The 27,082-nt window shown below is 40.8% G+C and overlaps 2 protein-coding genes across 2 annotated transcripts in view; one reads left to right on the forward strand and one right to left on the reverse strand.

Annotated features, from left to right (window-relative positions):
- Positions 1-310: 310 nt before the first annotated feature.
- On the reverse strand, positions 311-17,099 carry Mterf3 (mitochondrial transcription termination factor 3). The gene is made up of 8 exons (XM_069991109.1): positions 16,743-17,099; positions 12,663-13,002; positions 11,786-11,938; positions 7,612-7,801; positions 5,098-5,245; positions 4,652-4,723; positions 3,447-3,608; positions 311-579 (listed from the first exon to the last, which is right to left on the reverse strand). The coding sequence occupies exons 1-8, from the start codon at positions 17,082-17,084 to the stop codon at positions 385-387; spliced, it is 1,602 nt and encodes a 533-aa protein (XP_069847210.1). The 5' UTR covers positions 17,085-17,099; the 3' UTR covers positions 311-384.
- A 62-nt stretch (positions 17,100-17,161) lies between these two features.
- Ptdss1 (phosphatidylserine synthase 1) overlaps positions 17,162-27,082 on the forward strand; it is a 54,785-nt gene continuing 44,864 nt past the window's right edge. Inside the window, exon 1 of the mRNA XM_069991110.1 lies at positions 17,162-17,440. Within this exon, the coding sequence (XP_069847211.1) occupies positions 17,262-17,440 (179 nt within the window). The 5' untranslated portion in view covers positions 17,162-17,261. The remainder of the gene's footprint in view (positions 17,441-27,082) is intronic.

Raw genomic sequence — 27,082 nt, forward strand, 5'->3', positions numbered from 1 at the left:
TGAGAACCAAGTAGTGGCTGATATGATGTATTATGCTTCAGAAACTTGTATTTTATGGTATAAAACCTAAAAAGTCTGTGAATTCAAGAAGAAGAAAGACCCTCTTGAACCTTCACAGGAATAACAAAGCATCTGCTCCTAAGCTCTTTCTCTAAGCTTGCTTTTATTTCAGTTCTCTTTTTCCTGAATAGAAAGGTTATGGTTGAGTCTAACAAGAATTGAGTCAGAAGGAACTTACAAGAAAGAATGTATAGACCCAAATATATAATACCAATAAATTATTTCTAATATCAGTTGAGACCTAGGACAGTTACTTTAAAAATAAATTTATTTATATATACATATATGTACTTTACAATACTTCATTTTAGCATTCATCAAAAACTAAAGAGTTTTAATGAATTTTTCAAAGTCCTTTACCGAAGCTTTGGCAAGTTCTTCACAAAATATTTTATCAGGAATAGATACTAATTTGTCCAAAGAGATGTAGTTAGGTTTTTGTGGATCATACTGTGCTCTTCCTAAATAGACAAGAAACAGATGTCTTTCTTTAATTTTAAACAACCGTGTATTAAATACCTAGAAAAGAAAAATGAAGATTTTGTTAAAAATAAATTTAAGAAAGCTATACAATAAAAGATAAAGTACTAAAAAATTACTTGGCTAAATATTTTAAGAGGTTAACAAATAGAACCATGATTCATGTTGAAAAATTCAAATCTTGTTTCTGTAAAAAAAATAAAGTTATGAGGAAACAGACTGGGGTGTAGGATAATAGTATAGTACATGTCCATTATGTGTGAGATCCTAGACTGATCCCCAGAATAGCAGTAAATATTATTAAAAGATAGGACAGGTGTGGTAGTATATGCATGCAATATCAGTACTCAGCAAGCTGAGGCAGAAAGATTGAGAGATGAAGTCCAGCTTGGGCTATAGGGCAAAACCCTCTCTCAAAAACCAAATAACAACATTATGATTTAAAAAAGAACTCAAAAAGCAATTAGGTGGGAGAAATAGTTGTCTTGTCAAAGCTCATAGAATTCACAAACAGTGAAAGCAGGGGTTATTCTGTGGGGGAGGGACATACAAAGCAACAAAGAAATCATCTTATAAATATGTTAGAAACAATTGCATGAGAGCAAAAACATTAAATAGGGATACAGGCAGACCCATTGCAACAATGATATGTACAAATCATTATGTCAAAAAAACGAACTTTACAACTTTGTGGGGAGGCAGGGGAAGGGGGGGGCGATGGGAAGGGATGGGAAAGGGAAGCAAAGGAGGAGGCAACAATGCTTGATGAGAAATGTACTCATTATCTTTCCTGTGTAATTTAACCCCTCTGTACGGTATTTTCACAATTAAAAAAAAAAAGAATTCACAAACATTAAAGACCATGATAATAGCAATTTGCCTGGTGAAGGTTACAATGTGTTTCACATAAATTTGTGAAATTTATTAATCACTTAAGCTCAAGAAAAAAATTATTAAAAACAAAAAAAATCAATTAGGACAGTTAGAAAGGAATTAAAAGTTACATGATGGGCAAAGAAAACAGACTACCCCAGAGACAGAGGGGAATGTGTTAGAACAAATCTCAGGCCTCATCTCCAACCTATCTCATCAGATACTAAGAGTAGGGACTCAGAAACCTGCTTTATGAAGCTTCCTAGATGATTCTGATTATGTGCCAAATTTGAGAACCAATGTCCATGTCAGAAAAAAAATAATAAGATTGCAAATCTGTGAAATTTCCTTTAAAGAATTCCTGCTGCTCCCCAACGAGAAGCAAACAGTGAAGCCATGAAGTTGTTAGGTAGCAATAAAACTTGCAAAAAGCCAGGTGAGAGGTGAAAACTTTACAAAGGATCTGAAGGCCTGGAGGTCTGGCAGAAGTGTGGTCAGAGCCAAACTCCAGAGGCTGAGGGCAAGATGCTGGAGGGTGAGGGGAGGGATGTCTGTGGTAAGCAGGTGTCCCACTGACGGTGAGGACCCAGGCTTGGACAGAAGAACTCAGTGCAGGAGACACTGTAAGCTCTAGGCCTTTTTCCTGGTGTACAAAGGAAACAAAGTAGTAATAGTTCACTTGGAAGGGACAATGAACAGTGGCCAAAAAAATACAAGGTACTAATTAAAAAATGGAATCAATATGCTTTGGGGACAAAATGACTCTTTTTTATGTCTCTGCAAAAACACAAATGACGTTCTTGGTAACTAAATGTCCCATACCACATCATTACTACTAATGGTATAAGAAGCTTCAGATGTCTTTTGTTGTTTGTCTTTTTACTAGTACAGCTCAAAAACCAGGAAATTAAAAAAAAAAAAAAAGACCTAAATTTAACAATACTTTAAAGCATTTATATAGTTTATGACCAGATACTGTGTTTACTTCTTCAATGGTCTGAAGTTACTATGTAATGAATTCATGTTTTTATTTTTGAGGCAGGGTCACTCTGTAGATTGTCTGCTCTGGAACTTGCAGTGCTGCCACACCATATGTCAAGGTTACTTTATTATAAGAGAACTGTATGCTATTTCAGGTTCAAAAGCCACAGCTCAGATTGGGTTTCCTCTCAAAAACACTCCCAAATTACTCCCAATAATTACTCATTTTCTTATCCTAAGGTGAGCTGAGCCCAGCTTTGCCTTCACAAAAACTCTAATGGGAAGGTTAAGGCAACAAGGTTTTAGGGAACCTAAATATAGCCTCCTTCTTTAGAGTAGTGATTTCCTCCTGGTCATTATCCTGAAACTGCTTTGCTTTTCTGCCCGGGCTGGCTTTGAACCGTGATCCTCAGATCTCAGCCTCCTGAGTAGCTAGGATTACAGGTGTGAGCCACTGGCCCTGGCTTTCATGATCTTTTCTTGTGTGATAGTTCTTTCCCAGTTTAAAATTTATTGTATGTTATATATGCTAACCAGAACTATATCTATGAGAAAGTTAAGCTTCTTAGCATGCATGCAGTTTCAAAATCCTTGCAAAAATTTAAAATATCTGTTGGGTCCCTCAGTTTATCAATATATTTTCTTACTAATAATCTTTCTATCTTGTTTCATTTTCAATAATAGAGTTCAAGAAGCTGGAAAATCTCAAGCCCATTCTACAATTGGGCTTGCCAGCTATGACTATGGTATATTTGTTAGCTCATAGTTTCCTCTACTTGGAAGGTTTCTTTCCTCCTGGTAAATGCCACTCATTCTTTTACTGATTGACATCACTGCTAGAGTAGCAGGGTGTCTTGATAAAGAGCCTGGGTTTATTTAATTGTCTGGGTTTTGCCACCTGTTAAATCAGTAACTCTGGACAAGTAAATCACTTTATATTTACTTTCTTCACACAGTTGTGACAGTCACATAAGTGCCCCCACTTTGCATGTGGAGGGCAGCCCACATGTGGGGCAAGGGCACTATCACGAGAGCTGGGGGATATGTAGTACCTGTGGGAACTTGACAATGATATGATGGGGGATGCTCATCACATTGTGCACATAATCAAAGGTCTGTGTAAGCTTCCTTTTATTTGCAGTTAGCATCTTTGGGATTCTGGTGATCATGTGTTGAATTTCACTATGTTTGAAACCAAGTTCAAGACGATATACCTAGAAGAAAATAAATTTTCTGTACGTCAGGAATAAAAATAGCTATTTTGGTAATATACCAGGAAACAAATTGACATATTTTTTTAAATGGAAAATAATGACATTAAAAAAATCTGGGAGTAGCACTATCAATGCCCTCAAGAGAGTGTGCCTTCCTGCTTCTGGGTGCAACTGAACTTCCAATTCTCTCCTAAGGATGACAGCACAGTGATCATGATGGTCCCTTGAAGGAGCACCGTGAATCTTAGATGGGATAACGGTGGAAGGGAGACCTGGGTAGGTTGTTTGTGAGGACTACAAGCAGATGAGTGTTAAAGCTTTCCAAGTGCTTTTGAACTTTGTTTCCAAGCATAGCTACTTATATGTTATTGAGAAACTATGTCAAGATTCCAGAGTCAGATGACAAAATTAGCCCATATGGGGAAAGCCTTCTATGTATTTTCAACATCTTACCCATGACACACTCCCACCTCACATCCCCCTCTACCAAGCCACTGTTGTCACCTACACTAGATTCTCAGCTCTCCAAAGAGTATTTGGGTAGGTGGTTGGTTGGTCACTAACAATTTCCTTAATGACTGAATATGAAACATTTTAGCACCTCAGAGACCAGGCTTTACATTAATAATTTCAAATATCACTGCCACTTTGTATATTAACTAGTTAGTCTTAGCTTCTCCCCACCCCGCCTCTTTGGTTTGGTCCTGGGGCTTGAACTCAGGGCCTCGGTGCTGCCCCTGAACTTTTGTGTTCAAGGCTAGAGCTCTACCACTTTAAGCTACATTGCTATTTCCAGCTTTTTGGTAGTTAACTGGAGATAGGAGGCTCATGGACTTACCTGCCTGGGCTGACTGAACCATGATCCTCAGATCTCAGCCTCCTGAGTACCTAGGATTACTGACATGAGCCACCGACACTTGGCTTTGGCTGTCTTTAGAAACCTAGTTTTCTTTAACAAGACTAATAGCAACATCTATTCTCTCCAAAGAATTTAAACACATAAAGAAAGAAATGGACTTCTCAAATGCTTGAGGCTGTCCTACCTTCATATTTTCTTTTATAGGCTCTAGACTCCCAGTCAGTAGTCTTGGTAGACGAACAATCAGATCTCTAGTCTACAATTAGAAACAAAACAATCTATTATTACTGTACACACACATTTAACAGTATTTGAAAAAACAAAACAAAACAAACTAAGCCAGATTAGGAATATAAGGCTAAAGTTCAAAGGATGTCCAGAGAAAAAGCCTGGGAATATCTAAAAAACAAACATTGAAAACCAAACTTAAGCAATGTGATAAGATTACTGAATGATGTAGCTTTATTTTAACCTTGCAGAGTAATTCACTTTTGTACAAAAAGTATCAGGAATTTATGGGATTCTTATGGGCTAGGTATTAAGAACATGTTATTTAACAGTCACTAAAAGTATTAGATATTGAAATGTTATTTTTCTTTTCTTTCTTTCTTTCTTTTTTTTTTTTTTTACCTTCTTTACACTGAGTTCAAGTTCTTTCTGGAAAAATCCCAATCTGTTGTCTAATCTTTCCACTGAAAAACTCAGCAAAAATGGTGCATTTCTGACCATCTGTGTAATATCTGCCTTACTGAAATTTTTTGATTGTAGATAAGCCACCCTAGGGAATAATACACATTAGTAAGAAATAAAAATATATACATAAACATTTACTCATGTCATGCTATTTTCCAAAAGAATTATTTTTTAAAAATAATAAGGCTCTTAAATCAGAAAAGATAACTAAAAAAGGATAAAAACACTATTTTACAGCCCAAATTTGGAATATTCCTCAGTTGTTAGGAGCATATGTGGTCTTGAGCAAGTTTAAGGTCTAAATTCGCTTTTTAGGTTTTCTTCAGAGTTACATGTAGGGGGATACTATGGTGTAGTAGCAAGGACTGTGGAGCTTAGATGAACTGGGTTTGAGTCCCAGTTCTGCCACTCACGCTGTGTGCAATCTTGGATAAATTACTGAACCTCTCTGCTTCCCAGAGACAGTGACGATCATAATGTAGCTTCTAAAATAATGCCTAATTGCTCTACTTAAGCTTCCTGGAAGAAATCTTGGAGCAATCAGGGCAAGATGGTTTGGGAATCGTGAGGAAATTCCTGGCAGCCAGAAGGAAAAAGCTGGATGAGTTTCCTAGAATAACTTTCTCTCCCCTGTACTGTGATTGTCTATATGACACCTGCCTATGAGTCTCATGATAGAAGATAGTAAGTCTTTCATGTCTGATCAATGTAAGAAAGGAAAGCTGTTTCACTTTCTTTTCCCCTAACTCAGAAAAAAAAAAAGGGCAAAGGCATAAGATTATGAAGGTTGGAAAACTGTAAAGCTCTCTGAGATGTTGAGAGGCTCAACACTAGTGTGGACAACACAGTAGGGGCGTAAGAGCAGACAGACAGCTAGGAGGCCACTGCCATGATGTAGGTGTGAACTGATGGGACCTGGGCTGGGGTATTCCAAGTGGAGATGAAGACAAATACACTGGCTGGTCTGGGAGATAGAAAGATAGAGCTGATGGCCTGGGTGATTTATCAGATGTGATCCCAAAAGAGGAGAAGCCAAAGTTAATACTAGTTTTTCTAATTTGAGTAATATGGAACACAGCGTAGTGTTCTCACATAGTGAACCCAGCAAAATAGAGCAGTGTTAGAGGAAGGGGTATGATGAATTAAAAAAAAAAAAAAAAACCTAAAGGACTAAAGCTTTGTCTTATTCCCACTTTGTCTTATTTCTTACTAACTAGCAAAATCATTCTCAAGAGACTACTATCTCATTGTACAGCTTCTCACAAATTTAGCATTTCTTTGAATGTTGAAGGAAGTATGAAGGTATTTACAAAGAACTATTTAAGTAAAAAAAAATTTTTTTTAAAGAAACAACAACCACAATAGCCAATTGCCAAGAGAATGTTAGTGTCTTATCATCAAAAATTAGATACAAAGCTAGATGCTAGTGGCTCACAACTATAATCCTTGCTACTCAGGAGGCTGAGATCTGAGGATCATGGTTCAAAGCCAGTCCCAGCAGGAAAGTCCCTGAGACTCTTATGTCCAATAAACTACTCAGAAAAGGCCAGAAGTGGCACTGTGGTTCAAGGGGTAGAGCACTAGCCTTGAGCCAAAGAAGCTCAGAGACAGTGCCCAGGCCTGAGTTCAAGCCCTAGGACTGGCACACTGACACACACACACACACACACACACGCACGCACAAAAAAAAAAAAATACAAGCTGAGCTACTGGTGTATCATACTTATATAACCACCACAATGTAGGAGGCTAAGATGGGGAGGATCACAATTCAAGGAAAGCCGGGGCAGAAAAGTTCATGAAACTCTTTCTCAAGAAAGAGCGAGATGTTGTAGTATGTGTCTATCACCTTACATAAAGTAGGTATCCAAGTGCATTCAGCACCAGGCAAGATCCTATGTCAAAAATAACTAGCACAGTAAAGGCTGGAGGCATGGTTCAGTAGTATTACACCTGCATAGCAAGTGCAAGGCCCTGAGTTCAATTGTAGTACCACCAAAAAAAATGGACAGTAAAGTCACCAGTGGTGGTGCATGTTTTCAATCTCAGTTCGTGGTTTCAATCTAAGCACATGTAAGGATGAAGAGTTCAAGGCCAGTCTAAGCTAAAGCTTAAAAAAACAAAAAAGAGAAACACTAAATGTCATGTGTTCAAAATTATTCAAGATAATTCAGCTTTTTGTTAATAGAAGCGTTTAGAAAAAATATACTCAAGTTTATGACACAAAACAGTCTACTGACTCAGCAATAAGTTGAAATGATAAAATTGTAGGATAATTCACTAAAAGCACTGTTACATTTAACTAGATGAGAGATTTGTAACAATACTAACAATTAACAATTAATGCTCATCATCCCAGAGTTCCCCATGCAACAGACTTACACATTTCTCACACCCATATATCTTCCCACCACTTCTTAGGTTATATGAGAATTATTGTAAAAGCCCCACCTGGTCTTAAGATTTTCAAGGTCCTCAGAGAAAATGGCATAATTTTTACTTAGGAAAGCTCCCAGTTGGTTATCCTCCAAACCCAAATCCTTGAGAAATAGTAGTATTTGCTTAATGTCTTTTTCAAAATCCAGTCTTAGGAGGAGGTTGGCTGCATCTGGATGTTTTTCTATCTTGGACAAATCCACTCCTCCAAAAATTAGAAATACAGTGTTAAGATAACTTATTATTCAGCCATGAGTTTCAAATAGATAAGCACAAGAATTACTCACCAACAGTCTATTCAAAGAACTGAAGTAGGAGATTTAAATATTTTTAAATTATACTGGTTACAGGATTAGAAACAAATGCATTATACATTTATTCTGAAGACAAGTATACAAGAAAACAAGGGCATCTGAGTCTAAGTTTCCCCAAAGACAAATTCACTAAACCATAAGGACACCAGGCCATCACCTCTTGTCTATAGCTTCTTGCATAATGTAATTATTCTGCAGGGTTCATCCCTCAGAATACGCTTATGTAATTTGAAAACTGTGAACCACAAAAAATATAAAACCTATGTATGACTTTATCATATACATTTAGAAAAAGGTTTGGAAAGTTATTTAACAACTCAATTCATAGTGGTTATCTTTGAAAACTGAGAGAGGAAAAGAGGTTTATCTCTTGCAATATTTATACTCTTAACAACTAGATGTTATTCTTATATAAGTTAAAACTATTAATAGAAAAACTATTAATAGAAAAACAAGCCTAATTAAAAGATTGATAAAATAGAAACAAGTTCAAAAATCGGTGATAAATAAAAGACAATTAAAGATTCAGACTTCACATTTAACTAGCAATTACAGCTTATATGTGTTCTAGGGCCTTGCTCTGCATAAGCTGTCACACCCTAACTGTGCCCAAGCAGAGACCCTGAGGAGCTGTGTTCTAACAGCCCCAGGAGAGCAGAATCTCATCAGGAGAGCACAGGGTTCAGTCAACTCAGCTGGGCTCACTCATGATTTCATTAACCTGAAAACATGGTCACTGAATGCCTGCTTGGCCCTTGGCTAAGCACTGGGATACACAAACTGAACACTATACCATCTAACCAGTACAAGATCAGCTTTTGGGCTACAAATATTACTATGACTATTGTCTTCATTTATGGTTACACATATTTATCAGTCAGGGTCTGGTAGGCAACAAATACATTTCCTTGGAAAGCTCAAACAGAAAGAACTGTAAGGGAGGAACTCAGTACAGTGGCACAAGCAGAGTTAAGGGAACACATAGGGCACCACACACAGGGAGGCCAGAGTGTTAACCAGAGCCCAGAGTGAGCCTGAAACTATTAAAGACAGGATGCTCCTGCAGACCTGTTGTCATGGAGGGACAGTTACAGGACCTAGAGAAGGGAGACATGGGGAACAGCCCCACCTGGCTTCCTAGCCTCCTCCCCTGAAGGTTCCTCCCACTGGCTGAACCTTCCTAGAAGCCAGCTGGCATCAGAGCCCCTGGGCCCAGGGATTGGCCTCCTGAGATATAGAACAAGCAGAGAAAAGCAGAAAACATCTGCCAAGCAAATAGACAAATTTTCAAAAACATTGACAAGCCATGGTTCTTCTATGTTTGTCATAGAATATATTTGGTCCTTCCGCTATAGTGGAAGGATGGAATATATTCCAAAGCTCTATATACACTATAAATTATTTAAAGGCAGGGGCCATGTCTTAAGATTTATCTTGCCTCTACCAGGGTACTTCCCATAAACCAAGAAAACTATTCTGAAGAAAAGGTGAGTGGTTCTCTGGCCCACAGCAAATGTCACCTCTCACCTCTGAACTTAACAGAACAGTTTTTTGAAACTATAAATATTTGGGGGTATAACATGTTTTGATACATGCACCATACGTAATAACTAAATCAACATAACTAATGTGTATCACTATACATTTCATTTCTTGTGGTGAGAACATTAAAATCTACTCTTAGTAAGTCAGGAGCTGGTGACTTATAGCTGTAATCCTAGCTAATCAGGAGGTGGAGACCCCAAAGATCACAGTGGAAGTCAGTCAGAACAGAAAAGTCTGCTAGACTACATCTCTAAAATAACCAGCAAAAAGCTAGGTTGCAGGCATGTCTCAAGTAGTAGAACACCAGCTGAGCAAGCAAGCCACACAAGCGCAAGGTTCTGAGTTCAAACTCCAGCACAGTGAAAAAAACTAAAAAATTAAAAAACAACCACCAGAACTACACTTAGCACTTTCCAAGTATCAGTATATGATTATTAACTATAGTCATCACACTGCACTGTACTTTTCAGAACATGTATCTAATTGAAACTTTGTGCCTTCGTCCAACATTTTCCCATGCCCTCCTTTTCTTGCTCCTAATCCTTTCCCAACCATTTGATCTTCTGCTTCTGTGAGTTTGTAATTCTTAGTTCTAATATATATATATATATATATATTTTTTTTTTTTTTTTTTTTTTTTTGGTCGGTCCTGGGGCTTGAACTCTGGGCCTGGGCGCTGTCCCTCAGCTCTTCAGCTCAAGGCTAGCACTCTAACATTTGAACCACAGCGCCACTTCCGGCTTTTTTCTTTTTGCTTATGTGGTGCTGAGGAATCGAACCCAGGGCCTCGAGCATGCAAGGCAAGCGCTCTACCACTGAGCCACCTTCCCAGCCCCTTTAGTTCTAATATATTACAGGGAGATCATGATCTATATGTCTTCCAACGTCTGTCTTATTTCACTTAGCATAATGTCCTTCGGGTTCATTTATGCTGATGTGAATAACAAGATCTCCTTTTTGGGGAAGGAATTGTAAATTTGTAGCACTTTGCTTCATCTGTTCCTTAACTAATGGACACTTAGGTTGACTCATGGAAAACTATCTGCATCTTCTATTAGGAACTTCCCACTTTACTTTTCATCCTGGCACTTCAGTTGTTTTTTTTTGTTTTCTTTTGTTTATTGTGTTGGTGATGAAACCCAGAGCCAATAAAATGAACTAATAAAATGAACTCTACATCCAGCTATGGCCTTAAATATGTGAGCTTCGATGTTTCTGAACATCTGCAGCTTCTTGAGAACAAAGGCCATTCTCTACACACTTTGGTAACCTCTAGGTAATTAAGCACAGGGACAGGTGAATAATTATCATTCACTCTTATTAGTGCTAAGATCCAAGTAAGCCAGGAAGAAAATGGGAGCGAAGAGGGAGATCCTGTCTGCAGAGTCAAAGAAAACATTTCAGAAGCTGCTGTAACTCTGAGCTAAGTTCTCAGGTTGGCCAAGGAACATGTAGCAGGTAATGAAGATGGAAAGATAAGGGGGAGGAAAGCAGGAAGAACATTGAGGCTTGGAAAGGCTTTGAGGAACTTTTAAGTTAAGTCACATTTACATTATAGAAAGAGCACTAACATAACATAGATTTTCAGGGCCAATATAGTGGATAAGATTATCAAGTCAGAAATTACCCACAGTTGGTCAGTAATAAATGAGCCCCTAGATGAAGGTTGATACTACCAGACTTGAGAAACATACAGAAAGATGTTAAACTAGCTGAGGTGAAGTGATTCACCTCCAGATGAATCAAGGATGGCCTCAAGACCAAAAGTCTGGGTGCATGCAAGCAGCTGATGTCAGTAAGACTAGCTACCCAGGAGGATGAAATCTGAGGATTGTGGTTTGAAGCCAACCCAGGAGGAAAGTCCATGAGACTTTCATTTCCAATTAATCACCAAAAAGCTGAAATGAAGCTGTCGTTCAAGTGGTAGAATGTTGGCAATAAGCAAAAAAGCTCAGAAACAGAGCCCAGGGGGGGTCAAATATAAATGGAATGATTAAAGTGGGGATGTAGCGTTAAGTGGGACAGAGCAGGGAATACAATTTTCTACTGGAGGCCTAGACACAGCACTAGACTATTTTGCTCATGGGTAAATACTTGGATCATTTCATAATTAAATATTTAAGAAATCCAAAAATACTCTTCCTTTGATCAGATTAAAATGTTAATTTAAAAAGGGGAAAAAATAAACCCAGAGTTCCTCAAGAAGTACTTGTAAGGGAGTAGTTCAAGCTGTTGACTGTCTGCCTAGGAAGCCGAAGGCTCTGAGTTCAGATCTGAGTACTGCCAAAAAGTAAATGAAGAAGCAATGTACCTGTAGGTTGGAAACTTACCTAGCAGCACTAACTTCTGCAGAGTCTCAGAATGATCTACGTAGTCTTGAAGTGTGTATGAAGCTAGAGGCAATGGAGGGCATACAGTAATCTGAATAGCCTCCTCCTCAGAAATTGGCTGCAGTGGAGACCATGGAGGCAAGTCATCCAGTTCTTAGAGACAGCAGAAAAAAACAAAGCCAAGTTAGCACAGTAATGTACAAACCTACAAGTATTCTACATAGATCAGCCCTTTCCTAGTTTCCTATTTCACTGGTTAAATACTGGGATCATTTTATCATTAAACATTTAAGAAATCCAAATATTCTGCCTTACACCAACTACTGTTTCTCCAGGGTAAGAAAATTTGGGGTAACTTTTAAGGCACAAAACTCCTTTTTTCTCCCACCTCATCATCTTAAGAGCAAGAATTACAGGGAATGTGCCACCATACCTGGTGGAGGGACTCTTTTCCTTCACTTTTCATTAACAGGTAAAAATGTTAAAGGTCAACTGCTCTTCAAGCACATTTTCTTTTATGAGACTGAGTCTACCACAGGTACTACCAAGGAGGCTGATATCTAAGGATCCTGGTTCAAAGCTAGTCCAGGCAAACAAATTTGAGAGACTTTTATGTCTAGTTAACCAGCAAAAAGCTGGAAGTGAAGGCATAGCTCTAGTGGTAAAGTGAGCCATGACTGAAAAAGCTGAGCAAAAGCAAGGCCTTAAGTTCAGGCCTTAGTACTAGCATGCATACGTGTGTACATGGAAAAACTGGCATTGTTTATTTTCTTGGCCGACACAAAATAAGACCTATAATGGGCGATCAGAATAGAAACAGGCAACCTTTTATACCCTAAAGTGGGCAAAGGGGACTTTTCCAGAAGCTTAGCATTACCTTCTAGGGCTAGTTCAGAATCAAAACTGGGTATCTTCTCTGATGTTTCATTCACTGAAGGAGGTAGCGTGTCTTGAGCAGGCCTGCTGTCTGGCCTGCTGGAGTTAATAGGTTGGGAACTATTCCACAAGGAGGAAGTCTTGTATGTCTTAAATCCCCACTGGAGAAAGCAATTATCAGAGGACATCTGAGCTGGAACACAAAAGCCCTGTGACAGGGCTCTCCCTGGTCCCGGAAAATGTTTTGTGAGTTGTACAGTGTTAATGAAGCTACTCAATTTAATTGAGTTGAACCATCTGAATATCTGCTGGGCTGAAAGGGCCATTTTTCTTAAAGTAGCCTACAAGAGAAAAATATAACCATCAAAAGAGAAATTCAATTATTTAAATGTTGAAAGCAGTATTCAAACAAACAAAGGATAAACTGGAATTTTTTTAAATGAAAGGAGCTTAAATAAATTTTTATAACTAAATTAGTGAGATGTGTCTCATATAGGAAAAGCTACAAAGGCAACGACAAAAATGAAAGCAGTAACTTCTGAATTGGAAAACAAAGATATGCTTTTATAATTAAAAAACAAAGTAGATCATTGGTATAAGAAAAACATTTGGAAGTGGTGCTGTGGCTCGAGTGGTAGAGAGCTTGCCTTGAGCTGAAGAGCGCAGGGACAGTGCCCAGGCCCAGAGTTCAAGCCCACGACCGACCAAAAAAAAAAAAAAGAAAGAAAAACATTTAAGCCAAAAATCTGTAAATGTTCAAAGTCCAGGTGAACTAATAATTTAGTTCACGTGCTAATAATTTAGTTCACATGATTCTTTTGTTTGTTTGTTTGTTTGTTTAAGACAGCTTCACTATGTAGCACAGATTGGCCCTCAATTCTCAATCCTCTTGCCCCAGCCTCTAAGTGCTAGAATTGTAGGCATTCTCCACCATGGTTTACACCTGATAGTTTCATTATTTCAATAGAAAATACAGTGATGGAATGAAATGTTTTTGGAATTTGGTTTGAAAGACATTTTGGTAGAATCCCAGCACTCCAAAGACTGAGGCAAAAAGTGAGTTCCGACTAATCTCTCCTTTCAGACAACACAGGAAGCTGAGACCTGACCATCTCAGTTTGAAGCCAGCCTGGGCAGGAAAGTCTTATCTCCAATTAACCATCAACAACCCAGAAGTGAAGCTGTGGCTCAAGTTGGTAGGGTGCTAGCCTTCAGTGCCTAGGCCTTAAGTTCAAGCCCCAGGCCTGGAAAAAGAAAACAAACAAATGAGTTCAAGGTTAGCCTGGGTTACACAGTAAGACCCTGTCGCAAGAACAACAGAGAAAAAAAAAATCAAATATTGAATTCAAATACAACTCTGTATAGTCACAAAATAAACAGAAAATCACTGTTCTAAATGGATCATAATATTAGTAAAGCTATACAAAACACTGAAGGTTGTATTTTATCCTCAGAGATCACTGCTATTTCAGATAGAATACTATTCTTCAAGACAGAGTTGAACAGAACTAGTTTTGCCAAATCCTGTTTCACTGTACGGAACAAGAAAAATAACAGCCTTCAAAAGTAAAAGGTCAAAACAGCTAGAAAGCCAGGACTGGTGGTGCATACATATAACCTTAGTGCTTAGGATGCAAAACAGGAAGATCCCAAATTCAAGGCCAGCCTGGGCTACATGAGACTCCTGTCTCAACAAAGCAACAAAACCAAGTGTCAGAAAGAAATAAGAGCAGTAATGCATAAATACATCATTTTACCAAAAATATATTTATACATGGGTGTGTAAATATTCACACAAATAAATATGTAAATACATATATTAAATATAACATACACATACATACTGGTGTCCTGGGCTTGAACTTAGGGCCTAGGTGCTGTCTCTGAGCTTTTTGCTCAAGGCTAGTGTTCTACTACTTGTGCCATTGCTCTACTTCCGGCTTTTTTTGGGGGGGGGGGGAGGGGGTCCGGTCGTGGGGCCTGAACTCTGGGCCTGGGAGCTGTCCCTCAGCTCTTCAGCTCAAGGCTAGCGCTCTACCTCTTGAACCACTGCGCCACTTCTGGCTTTTTTCTTTTTTTGCTTATGTGGTGCTGAGGAATCGAACCCAGGGCTCATACATGCAAGGCAAGCCCTCTACCACTGAGCCACCTTCCCAGCCCCTACTTCCAGCTTTTTGGAGGTAAAAGTCTTCAGGAATTTCTTGCCCAGGATGGCTTGTGATTCTCCAATCTCAGCCTCCTGATTAGTTTAGGATTAAAGACATGAGTCACCAGTGCCCTGCATAGTTTTTTGTTTAAGAAGAAAGGTTGTTGCCACTTTTAGCTTTTGAACTATCAATTTTACATTAGGCCAACTAATTAGGCAAATTTGATGTATATTATCTTACACTAAATAATCTACATACAACACAGTATGGAGACAAGTGAATAAGAAATACTTAACAATGAGTCATTATTATTACTATTACTACTAGATGGTCAAATGTCATTCTTTCTTTTTTTTTGGGGTCCGGTTGTGGGGCCTGAACTCTGGGCCTGGGCGCTGTCCCTCAGCTCTTCAGCTCAAGACTAGCACTCTACCACTTGAGAAACAGCACCACTTCCGGCTTTTTTCTTTTTGCTTATGTGGTGCTGAGGAATCCAACCCAGGGCCTCATGCATGCAAGGCAAGCGCTCTACCACTGAGCCACCTTCCCAGCCCCAAATGCCACTAATTCTGTCCACTAATTGTATGCAACTTTTGATTTTTTTCTACATAGTGGAAGGTAGCTTATTTTAATGCTCTGAATTAGATTGCATATTTGAGGTCTAATCTCTGCGAGATTTGTTACTTGGAAAGTCTACTGAAAAGAGATTTATAAAAGAGGAATTTTCACTTTCAAATAACCTTAGAAAGGAAATTAAGTGTTCAAAAGTAATCTTCTGGTATTGATAGTATGTTAAAATTTGGTAGGAAATGAGCTTCCACTGACCTGTCAGGTGTTTTTTTTTTTTTTTTTTTCCATACCAACTTGGCTCTGCCCTGAAGCCCATCACGGCATTAAACTGCTTGTGCTGCTCTAGCACAAGGTCTAGCTCATGAGAGTGGCTCAGTATAACTATTCTTCAAGAACTTATTTTTTGTGGTGCTGTAGAGTCATCTCAGGGTCAATAGTGATCTTATCATTCACTCAGCTCCAAAATAGTGCTTGCTGTAAAGGTTAGGGATACAATAAAATGATTTTCAGGCCCTTAATTTTTTTTTCTTTCATTTTAAGGATCCTCCTGTCTCAACCTCCAGAGATTAGGATGACAGGCGGTGTACCACAATGCCCACCATTTGTAGATCCCAAAGTTTGGCTAAGCATCTCATTCTGCCTCAGAGCAAACTTCTGAAGCCCCAAATCCACTCTGGTTGATTCCCTTGTAAATCCCACCAGACTTTGAAAGAACAATAACGTTTATCCTTTCGTTTTTATTTACAAGTACGCTATCTTTACATGATCACATCACTAGTCTAAACAAGTCAGGTTGATAAAAACAAAACAAAAAAGGGTAAACATCCTGGGCAACTCGAGTCCGAAGAAACGGAGTCACGAAGCGTCGCTGGCTCGTCTACCTAGTGAGTCCCTGAATCCAAACCACAAAAAAGCAAGATCCATGGTCCGTTTAACACGGTACGCCGCGTCCCAACTGTACCCGCGGCATTTCGTTAGGAATAAACACTGGAAATGGAGGGCAGACTCAAGTTTCCGCCGCACACAGACGACCTCGGGGCGAGGACGGGGCGGCTGGCGCGGCGGCGGCGCCCCGCAAGGGCCGCGGAAACCGCGCCGTCCCCGCCGAGGCCGTTTGAGCTCCCCAAACCCAACTTCCGCAGGAAGCCGGCCGACGCGCGGGCCTCCGCCCGCGTCCCTCCGGACGGGCGCAGGAGCCCCCCGCGCCGTCACCCCGCGCCGTTCACCCGCGGCCTGGGGAAAGTGCACAACACAACCCATCACCGCCCCCCCCCCTCCGCCCGGGCCCCGGCCACAGGACCTCCAAGTCGGGGCGGCCCCGTTCGGGCCGCAGCCCTCGCGCTCCGGAGAGGCTCCACCCTTACCGTGTGCGGCCTTGGGTTCCGCGGTGGCCTCCAGACTCCCGAAGCCGGGAGCCGCGCGCCCCCGGACTCCAGCGACGCGCGGGTCTGACCCGGCGCTGCCGGGCTCCGCGGCCCACGTGGGCTGCGCACGGAGTGGACGGTACCATGTGGCAACTGTGCGGGGGGGGGCGAGCTGTGAGTCCAGGGAAGAGCTAACCGTTGACCGCGGAAACCTTCCTTCTCACCACCCCGTCCCTGAACATGGCTGCGTGTGAGTCTGAAGGCTCGGCGGGTGCTCAGAAAGGCCCCCACTTCTAAGACCAAATCGGAGAGACCGATGGCATCCTCCTCCCGAGGGCGCATTGGCTGTGCCGCGACCCCGCCCTCCCGCGCCTGTCCTTCCCTCTGCTCCCTGCCTCTGCTGGGCGCCAGACCCGGCCCCGCCGTCCGGCTGTTTCTCGGCTGCGGCTTGTCACCTCCGGGGTCCCAGCCTCCGTGGGCCGGGGCCGCCGGCGCCGCGGCAGGACGGGGAGGCGGGCCATGGCGTCCTGCGTGGGGAGCCGGACCCTAAGCAAGGATGATGTGAACTACAAGATGCATTTCCGGATGATCAACGAGCAGCAAGTGGAGGACATCACCATCGACTTCTTCTACCGGCCCCACACCATCACCCTGCTGAGCTTCACCATCGTCAGCCTCATGTACTTCGCCTTCACCAGGTGAGGCGAGCCCGGCGGCGTGCGGGGCCGCGGGGTGCTCAGGCGAAGCCACGGAGGGCGGTGGTGGCGGGGAAAGGTGGCCCGGTGTGGCCCGAGGTGAGGAAGTCGGCTGGGGGGGGCCCCCACGCCCGCCCGCGCAACTGCTCCACCCGCCCGGTGCCTCGCCCAAAGCCCAGCCCCCAACCCCACTCTAAAATGGGCCTCTCCCTCACCGTGCCTGGGGCCACCCCAGGAACTCACGCCAGCCACCTAGCCAGACAGCGTACCCTCCCTCCCTCCCTCTTCACCCTCCCCATCCTCTCCACCCTCTGCCCTCAGCATTGCTCTACCCACGTCACGACTTGGCGCTCTTCTCTGCAGCCCCCTCCAGCCCTGCTCGGTTTCCAGCACATCGCATGAATCATCTTGTATGCACCACTTTCAGCACCCTATACACATAAAACCCCCCAATCCTTCCTTTCCCATGGAGCTACTCCAGTTTACCACTACTAGGTAGGTACACACATACACACACACACACACACACACACACACACACACACACACACACGCGCACACATGAGCACATGAGAGATACACAACACTGTCTTTCCCATACATTGCATACAAACCGTCTAGCATTAGTATCATCTTTCCCCCATCCTCAAACCTACCATCTATATCAGGACAGAGATTGGCCTTCTAGATAGCACAGCACTGCCTTATCTTTGCTTTCCAGCACAACCCCAATACCCATGACTTCCTGTGAAATGTGCCTTACCGGTGCCAGCACTACCAAACATCCTGACATACACCTGCCTGGTCACACACCACATGACTCCAGGGCACCACAGGGGCCCCACACCCCAGAGCACAAGCTAATAGATCCCTGGTTGGTTTGTTTGTTTTTAAAATACACATATTCTACTTACTATTTTCTGCGTTCTGAATGAATTTTTTTAAAGAAATTCATGCACACCACGCTATTAAGGCTTAAAAGACAGGAACCTAGGCTGTAGTTTTGGAGTCAGCCTGTTGGTTTTTGGTTAAGTTACTTAACATGCTCTGACTATCAAGTTCCACACCTGTAAAATTGGGTAAAGTCTGTATTTACCTCATACTGGTTAGGATGACTGAATGACTATTATAAATGCATTGACTAGAGTATCTGGTACATGATGCCCAATTAATGCCAGTTCTCTTCTCAGTTTTCAGTATTTATTTAAGCTAGTGCCTCACTGTATATCCAAAGCAAACCTTGAACTTGAAGTCTTCCTGTCTCAACCTCCTGAGTGTTGGAGGTGCCAGACATATACCTTCATACCTGGCCTCTCCTGATGGGTCAAGGGAAAATGTGTAGGGATATTTTGAGCATGTTGGTCACAAGAATGGAGAACACTTCTGATATTTAGTGGTGGGAGATAAAGGCTACTACACAGAGGACAACATTGTACAACCGAGACTCAGTTGCCCACCCAAACATCTGTCAAGTGCCAGTGGTGTCTCCCTTGGGAATCACTGCAGTTTTATTTTCAGATTTTCACAACACCTGTCCTTTCCCATCATCATTTTCCTTATCTCCATAATCATTCAGACTCTTGTTTCTTATTATGTGTTTATTTGCACAAGTCATCAAAGGGTACAAAAGCATAGGTAACAATTACTTTTTAATAACTGGGAAGAGTATAGGGCTACCATTTTTGTGAAGTCTGCTAATGCTGTGCAGACCAGACCTTCCTTTCTACAGCCTCTAACCATCATATATCTAGCTTTGTAGAAAATCACCCTTGGTTCTTATTATGGTTACCCTCAAATATTTCATCATGTCACCCAAATTTCCCACTTACTATATATTTGATCCTGCTAACCTTCAGTTACCTTATCAGTATGAAAATGAAAACAGCAATACTAGTTCTTCATAAGATTGTTTGTAAGAATTAAATTTATCTTTTACTTTGTTTAGCTTAATACATAAAATGTATTGAATATGTAACACACAATTGCATTGGGTAAAAGGATAAAGGTATTGGAAAATAGACATTGAAAAACATACCTGTCAACTTTACATGAATAGCAATTTATTTTATATATGAGTTTGAAATGATGGAATTTTTGAAGGGTTTTTGTTTTTTGGAAATGAGAAAAGTAATGCTATTTTATTTTAAATAATGAGGAGCAGGAATGAACAGTTTCTTACAACCTTTCATATTTGATAATATTGTAGGCACTTTCAAAATAGATCTTTCTTCTTTACTTCAAATACAGTAAGTCCCATTCTTTTGGAATTTTCTCTTGATGACCTATCCCACAAAAGCCATTGATGCACTGCAGCAGTGAAAGTGTAAGAAATGAGTATGGATTTTAATATGGAGCTTGTGGAAAGCCATAGATCTGAAAAGAGCATGGTCCTTTCAAAACCTGATAATAATTTCACTTCTTACTGTAACTTCATAAGAAAACTGCAGTCACATCATGAAGAACTAATTAATAACAAGTTTCGCCTTATATGAAATGATAAGCCTGCTAATAGAATTATTAGTTTTATTATTTCTTGCTCATTTTGTATGATTTATGATACTTTGAAGTAAGATATGATAGCTCTCTTAAAAATAGAAAATAATGACCTCTTAGATGAAATATTTTCATCCCACAGATTTTTATAGTGATCATATCACCTTATACTTACTTTGGAAGGCTATTTAGTTAGATTACTACTGTTCATCCCATACAGTTTTTCCAGCAAAAATTTTAAAAAATATGCCATAAAGTTTGTTTTGCAAAGACATGTTGTTTGAGAACACTGGAGAATAGTTTTGATCTGACCACTTACAAGTATATGAGCAATTAGTGTCTGTGTAGTGTATCCCAGGTGGCTGAGACCTCCCTTTCCAATTGTGAGGAAATGGATAGTTCATACACAGATGTCTGAGAGAAGCTTAGATTTGCCAAATAGTTCTTTTGTTAACTTATGCTATGGTTTAGGAATGGTTTGAGTATCCATTGTGATTGGAGCTCTGGTCCCAGAGTAATGCTGTGGGTGATAGTAGAACCTTTAAGAGGTGGAGCCTAGAGAGGGGGGGGGTGGCAGGTGCTCTTGCAAGGCGGTTCTTATGCTGCCCCTACCTCAGAGTGGTTATACATAGAGTAAACCTGTTATTTCTTCCTCTATTTTGACATGTAATCACACTTGTTCCCAACATCACTGTTCCTGACTAAAGGTTGCAGTGAAGGGGTATCTCTCACCTTAGAGCCTGTGCTATGCTATTTAGACTTTGAACCCCCAAATTATGAGCTAGATAAACTCTTCCCTCTTTATAAGTAGCCTTGCATCAAGTATTTTATTACAGCCACAATGCTTACTGATACAGATAGCAACTAGGCCAAATTATTCATAAATCAGTGTGCAGCCCCAATGTCTCCATCACTGTTTGCTTTCAGATGCTACCTGATCATTTCCCTAAGATTTGAAAAGCTCATTTTGCCATATTTTAGAATACATTATAAAGTAGATATGTGGGCAAATGCTAACTGTTCAGCCAAAGGAGACAAGTTAAGCCTTTATCTCCAGCTCAGACTGTAGTCATTGCTGAGTGCTCTCCTATTTAATTTGGCTTTCAGAAGTAGATAGACTTGGAAATACTGAATGGCTTTCTTTGCAAAACCTCAGGCCTTGGGTTTGAAAACATCAAAATGGACTAAATCACATTCTTAGACACTTCTTTCTCTAAATGACCTGCCATTAAACAGTAGAATGAGCCTTTGCTAACAAGCGCACACAAAAATGGCTTTTTGCCTAGAGGATACTGCCTTTCTGCAGAGTGCTGGGCCTGAGTGGTCATCATTGGTGCTAGTTTTCTCCTGGCATGGAGCTAAGGAGACAGAGAAGGGCAGGGAAATGGATAGGCTTCATTTATTGGACTCATTTGGTAATAATGGCTTTTTATTCCACTTCCCTTATTGGCTTTAGAACTTGAGTTTATTATATTTCTGACCTTCTGTAAGGATCTCTCTAGGGTGCCTGCTAATAACCTTTCCCATATTTTCCCTTTCCTCCATGTTAATACCCAGTAGAAAATGTCTCCTGATACTGCTGATTCAGTTGCCTTGGTTCCATTTCCTCATGTACATCATGTTCTTTCTCTATAATAGAAGCCCTAGATGTCCTTGCTCATGACACCAGCAATATTAATCAAGTATTGCATCTGTGTCCTGGGGTCAAACTAAGCATGGAGGTGAAGATGGAGTATTGTTAGGTTAGGTTTAGTTGTATTGGATTGTATTTGAAGTCCAGTTGACACTGATCTTTACTTTTTCTTTATTCTTTAGGTCATATTTTGAAATTGGATTTAAGTACACATTGGATAATTTTTTATTATGCTTATATATAAGGTATTTTTTATCCCTAATTAGATTGTAAGTTATTAAAGGGCCATATATTTCTGTAGAGTAAACCTGTAGTAAATAAGCACGTGGGTGACTCAAGTATTTATTTGGTTTAGATGTTGCCTTACCCCAGAGAGTTTATTTATCTAGGAAATGCTGCTTCTCAGACTCTGCATTCAAGTTGGTCTTTTCGATAATTGTTTACTATTTCAGGTATAAACTTGGTCTGAAACATAGCACAGTCCATCTTGTGATATAATCCTTATTGCTCTAGATTTCTAGAAGTTAGGAACATTTTCGCTCAGCTAATCTAGAAGCTAGTTAAGTCAGCTGCTTTGCTTTCTCAGCCCTGGCATCCCATGTAATCCATCTACCCAATTCTACAATTTCTGTTCTGCCTAGGCCCTGTCTTTGCCATCCTTTGGCTCACCTCCTGGCTTCTCTTCAGCAAGTCTCATTGGGTCTTTGGAGCTTTGGAAGCATTCTCCATCCATTCCCAGCCTTAGCTCAGCACACCTCCCCCTCCACTGCTGGGAATAGCATGTCCCTAGGCTATTGACTCCCCCTGCAGTCCATTTAAGACTGTATATAATCCTATCAGTCTCACGTCACTGAAAGTCTACCACCCGAAGGAAAGGACAAGCTAGATCCCAAAGTCTTTTCCTACTAGTTTTCTTCTCCAGTGTAAACTGCATCCTATCCCTATGTCCATACACCTGTATACAGGTCCCTACAGGCCTACGTGGCTCCCTGGTTCCACACCCTGTCCTCTAGAACAGCAGCCACTGGTGACTCCTGCCCATCCCCAAGCCCATAATGTCCTTACTAACCCATTTGGATGTCCCCTCCTGATGGACAGCACCAAGAAAAACACATTGATAGACTTCTAAATGCCCTATCATGTAATAATTGTTTCTATGTCAATTTCTTGAGGCCAGATTTTTCATCATCCAGAATAGGCATATTAAATAAATGGCACACAGGAAATCATATACCCAGGGAGAACTTTGCTGAGAACTTCTATCTCAGCAATAATTCTTCACAAAGATCATGACAGGTTTAAGATAGAATCAGATCTCATTGACATTGGTCTAATTTATAAACCAGGATTATATTTTCTGTTGGGGGAGAGAATCCTATACCTCTGCAAGTCTTCTATAACTGACACTGTATATGTGTAATTCAAGGACTCAAGTGAAAGATAATGAAAGAGAAAGATGGGAGGTGAGAGGGGCAATTAGTCCAGAAGAAGCAGTCAAGATAAAAGCTAGCCATTGTCTGCCAACTTCCCAGAGAAAGCCAAGGATAATGAGTGTATGGAGTTTGCTTTGGTTTCCTGAAGTCAACATCCCAGATAACAGATCTCTCTCTCTCTCTCTCTCTCTCTCTCTCTCTCTCTCTCTCTCTCTCACACACACACACACACACACACACACACACACACACACACACACACACACACACAGAGTCTGAGTCCAAAAGTACATTTTATTTTGTTTGTTTAAACTCAGGATTTTCCCTTTCACTTTCTTTGCTTCCAGGACACTCTGCTTCACTAAAAACGTGTTCCACTGGAGTTAAAGTGTTTGAAAACCTGCTCATGGGTACTTGTAGATCATCATCTCAGTAGACTCTTGGAGGTGACCCTTTGCTAGGGGACAAGAAGATCAGTAGAGTCTGAGTCAGGCTGGGTTCCCCTATGTTATCTGAGTGGCTTAGCCCATGTTGTGGTGTCATTTGGCATATTCTTGCCATCCAACACATACTGCAGATACCTGTTACATGACAAGTATCATGTTGGGTGCTGGAAGTCCAGTGGAGGGGAGAGGGTAGAAATTGTGCCCCAGGGGGAGCTTAAATGAAAACAACAATCTTATTTGCACCTACACTGGGCAGTATCTTCACTGTTGTGTCTGACATGTATTGAGAGTGTTCCTGACATGGAAGAGTGGGAGTGGACTTCACCTCCTTGCGCCTGTACTGAGTGTTATTGGTGAATGAGCAGGCATGACCTAGAATTGGCACTCCGGTGACCCTGGGACCTGCTTCTGCTTCCTCCACGTGTGGCTGCGGACAGGACAAACCCAGAGCTTCATTTCCCTCCTTCAAACCAGGGTAAAGTTCACGCTGCCCCCTCCCCTTGGAGGCAGGGAAAGAAAACCCAGCCTGAAGGGTCTGTGGAAAACCTGAGGTCCTCTAGATGGAACCTCTTGCTTGCTAGTAGTTGTAGTTAGACCCTGGAGAAAGTCAGGAAGCTTTCACATCTGGAAAAATCATCTTTTCTTTTGCTGTAAAGCAAAAGATCCTCCCAAGAATATGATCCTCCTAAGAATACGGTTATGTCTGCTCCTCTCAGCCCCAACCATAGCCCCTGCCAAAGAACAGACACTTAACTTGATGAAGGAATGAATAGACATTGATGAAACTGTTTGGACATTGGGAATTTATCATATTGGACATGTCTTGTTTGTCACTTATCTAAAATAAACTCAAGGAGTTTTAAGTTATCTGCTCAAGGCCATCCAGCTGTCATTCTGAGCTGGCACATGCAGAGAGCTGATACTCCTTGTTAACTATGCTATATGGCCACCTACACAGGAGAGAGTTTGCACTTCAGAACTAGTGTTCATCAACAGTGAGTGTGTGCTTGATGTAGCACACAATCTATAAGTAAGGTTCTTGTCCCCGGGGATGGGGTTTTGTGAGTCATTAGTATGTCTCTTACAGCCAAGTTCCTTCTCATGATCCACTAGGAAAATTTCAGTGCACCTTGGCACACGGTTAATTCTGGATTATATGGAGTTTAGAGAAGATGGACTCCCCAGGCCTTCCTGCGTGGCCCTGTGTGCTCAGGTTGCTGTGGGACCTGTAGGGTGTTGAGCAGCATAACACTACTTAGAAGGGCTGTGCTCAATCAGTACCGTAGGTACAACCTCTTTGTGCTCCAGAAACATACTAGAATTTGAAGGTGGACCCCGTGATCTGCTAGGACTCAGATTTCTTCCTAAGCTTGTCCATCCCCATTCTTTGACTATAGTAGTTTGATCTTTCTGTGCTTATATCTTCAGCTTATCTAAACACCTCATCGTCCCTCTTCCATACTCTGTGTGTGTGTGTGTTTGTGTGTGTGTGTGTGTGTGTGTGTGTGTGTGTGTGAGAGAGAGAGAGAGAGAGAGAGAGAGAGAGAGAGAGAGAGAGAGAGAGAGAGAGAGGGTGTGAATCAGGCTTGGGATTAGGATATCAGCATTGTCATTTAGTTTTTTTTGCCCAAGCTTGGCAATTAATCACTTGAGCCACATCTTCACTTTCAGCCTTTGCTAGTTAGTAGAAGATAAGGAGTTTCTTGAATTATTCTTCCTCGGACTGGCTTCAAACCTTAGTCCTCACATCTCAAACTTCCGGATTTTTTCTTTTTGCTTATGTGGTGCTGAGGAATCGAACCCAGGGCAAGGCTCTACCACTGAGCCACCTTCCCAACCCCTAGTTTTTAGATTTCTTACTGTTGTTACTGCCTCATTTTTCTCGGAACCTAGGCTGTGCATTTACATCTTTCCAACTAAATGGCTCACAATTTACAGAATTACAGTTTTATTGCTTTTGCTGTTTGTGGTTTGTGTTTGTTTTTCTTGACACACAGTCTCGCTGTGCAGCCAGGCTATACTAGAACTCACGATCCTACTTTAGCTTCCTGAGTGCTTGGATTCCAAGTGTGTATCACCCTATTTACCTTAGTTTGTTTGTCTTTATTTGTTATTGCTTCAAGTTTCTATAAATTCTGTGTTGGTGTATGGTTTTGAGCATTTTGACTAGTTAGTGATTTTTTTGAAAATAGAGACTGATATACTGATTTATTTAGGTCATTTATTTAATTAAAATTTTAATTATTTTAAAAAAGAATGATATATTTACATTGCTTGAAATACAAGTCATAGCAAAAGGTATGTGGTGAAAAGTCTCCCCTTCCACCTCCCTCCCAGCCCCTCATTTCTCTTTTTTGTCAGAAGATCAATGTTCTTCATTCCTTGGATGGATGGGCATCCAGAATACTTCTGTGTATACATTCACACAAATTATCATTTACATTCCCATGTGCAGGTCCATTTATAGGCACAAAAAGTTGTTTCTTATACCCACTTTACAGCTTTCTTAATTTCATGACATCTAAATTATTGTGACAGTTAATTCATTAAAATATTTTTTATCCTTCCTGTGGGTGACTACTTTTCCATTGTATGATGAGACTGTAACTTAATCAGTTTGCTCTGATGAGTATTTTAGCTTGTTTCCAGTCTTTTGTGACTGTATAGTTTTGCAGTGCACAGCCTGGTGCTCATTTCATTTTTGCATACATGAGTTTATCTGAAGGATACATTCTCAGAATGGGAATTGCTGAGCTACAAGGCATATGTATTTATAAATGTAAAATATTGCCAAAGTGCCATCCAGAAAAGAGGTCTACATTTTTACTACCACTACAATATATGTAAAGCTGCAAATTTGTCTATTTCTTCTTGTTCCTCTCCAGTTTAGTCATTCAGTGTTTACTTTGTCAATAAGGTACATACAAAGCAGTGGTGTTGTATGCTGATTTACCCATCCCTTTAACTTAAGTGAGGTTGAGTGACTTCTGCGTTTAAGAGCTATTAGATTTCCCTCTCTCTCAACAATCTTTGTATCCTTTGCCTGTTTCTGTTTACTTTGCTGTGTCCCCTTGTTTTTCTTTCTGTTAATTGATTTTGGAAGGAATGCTTTGCATATTAGAATTAACCATTTGTCTTGATAGGAGCTGCAAATATTTTCTTCACGTTTATGTCTTGGGTTTTTGTTACTCCCCCCCCCCTTTTTTTTTCCTGTATCCATTTCTTTTCATATGACTTCTGGGATTTGGGTCTTACTTCAGAGTTTTTCCTAATCTGAGATTGTTAACTCTGTGTGTGTGTGTGTGTGTGTGTGTGTGTGTGTGTGTGTGTGTGTGTGTGTGTGTGTGTACATATGTGCACACATGCTGCTACTAGGGCTTGAACTAGAGGCCTGGGTGCTGTTCCTTAGCTTATTCGCTCAAGGCTTACTACAGTCTCCCATTTGAGCCATTTCTTCACTTCCAGCTTCTTTGCTGTTTAATTGGAGATAACATTCCTATAGACTTTCCTGTCCAGACTGGCTTCAAATCCCAATCATCAGGTAGATTTCAGCCTTCTGAGTAGCTAGTATTACAGTTATGAGCCACCCGTGCTTGGCTTGTTGATTATTTTTGTTTCTTTTTAATTCTCCCATTGATCA

Source organism: Dipodomys merriami, unplaced genomic scaffold, assembly GCF_024711535.1.
Source record: "Dipodomys merriami isolate MVZ:Mamm:240054 unplaced genomic scaffold, mDipMer1.0.p SCAF_4, whole genome shotgun sequence".
Lineage (NCBI taxonomy): Eukaryota > Metazoa > Chordata > Mammalia > Rodentia > Heteromyidae > Dipodomys > Dipodomys merriami.

Excerpts from the sequence above, each read along its gene's own strand:
- Mterf3 (XM_069991109.1), bottom strand. The coding sequence starts at position 17,084 with ATGCGCCCTCGGGAGGAGGATGCCATCGGTCTCTCCGATTTGGTCTTA. Across the intron at positions 13,003-16,742 it reads GGAACCCAAGGCCGCACACG|GCTACTTTAAGAAAAATGGC; the intron begins GTAAGGGTGGAG and ends TTTCTCTTGTAG. Across the intron at positions 4,724-5,097 it reads TTGAACTCAGTGTAAAGAAG|ACTAGAGATCTGATTGTTCG; the intron begins GTAAAAAAAAAA and ends TTCTAATTGTAG.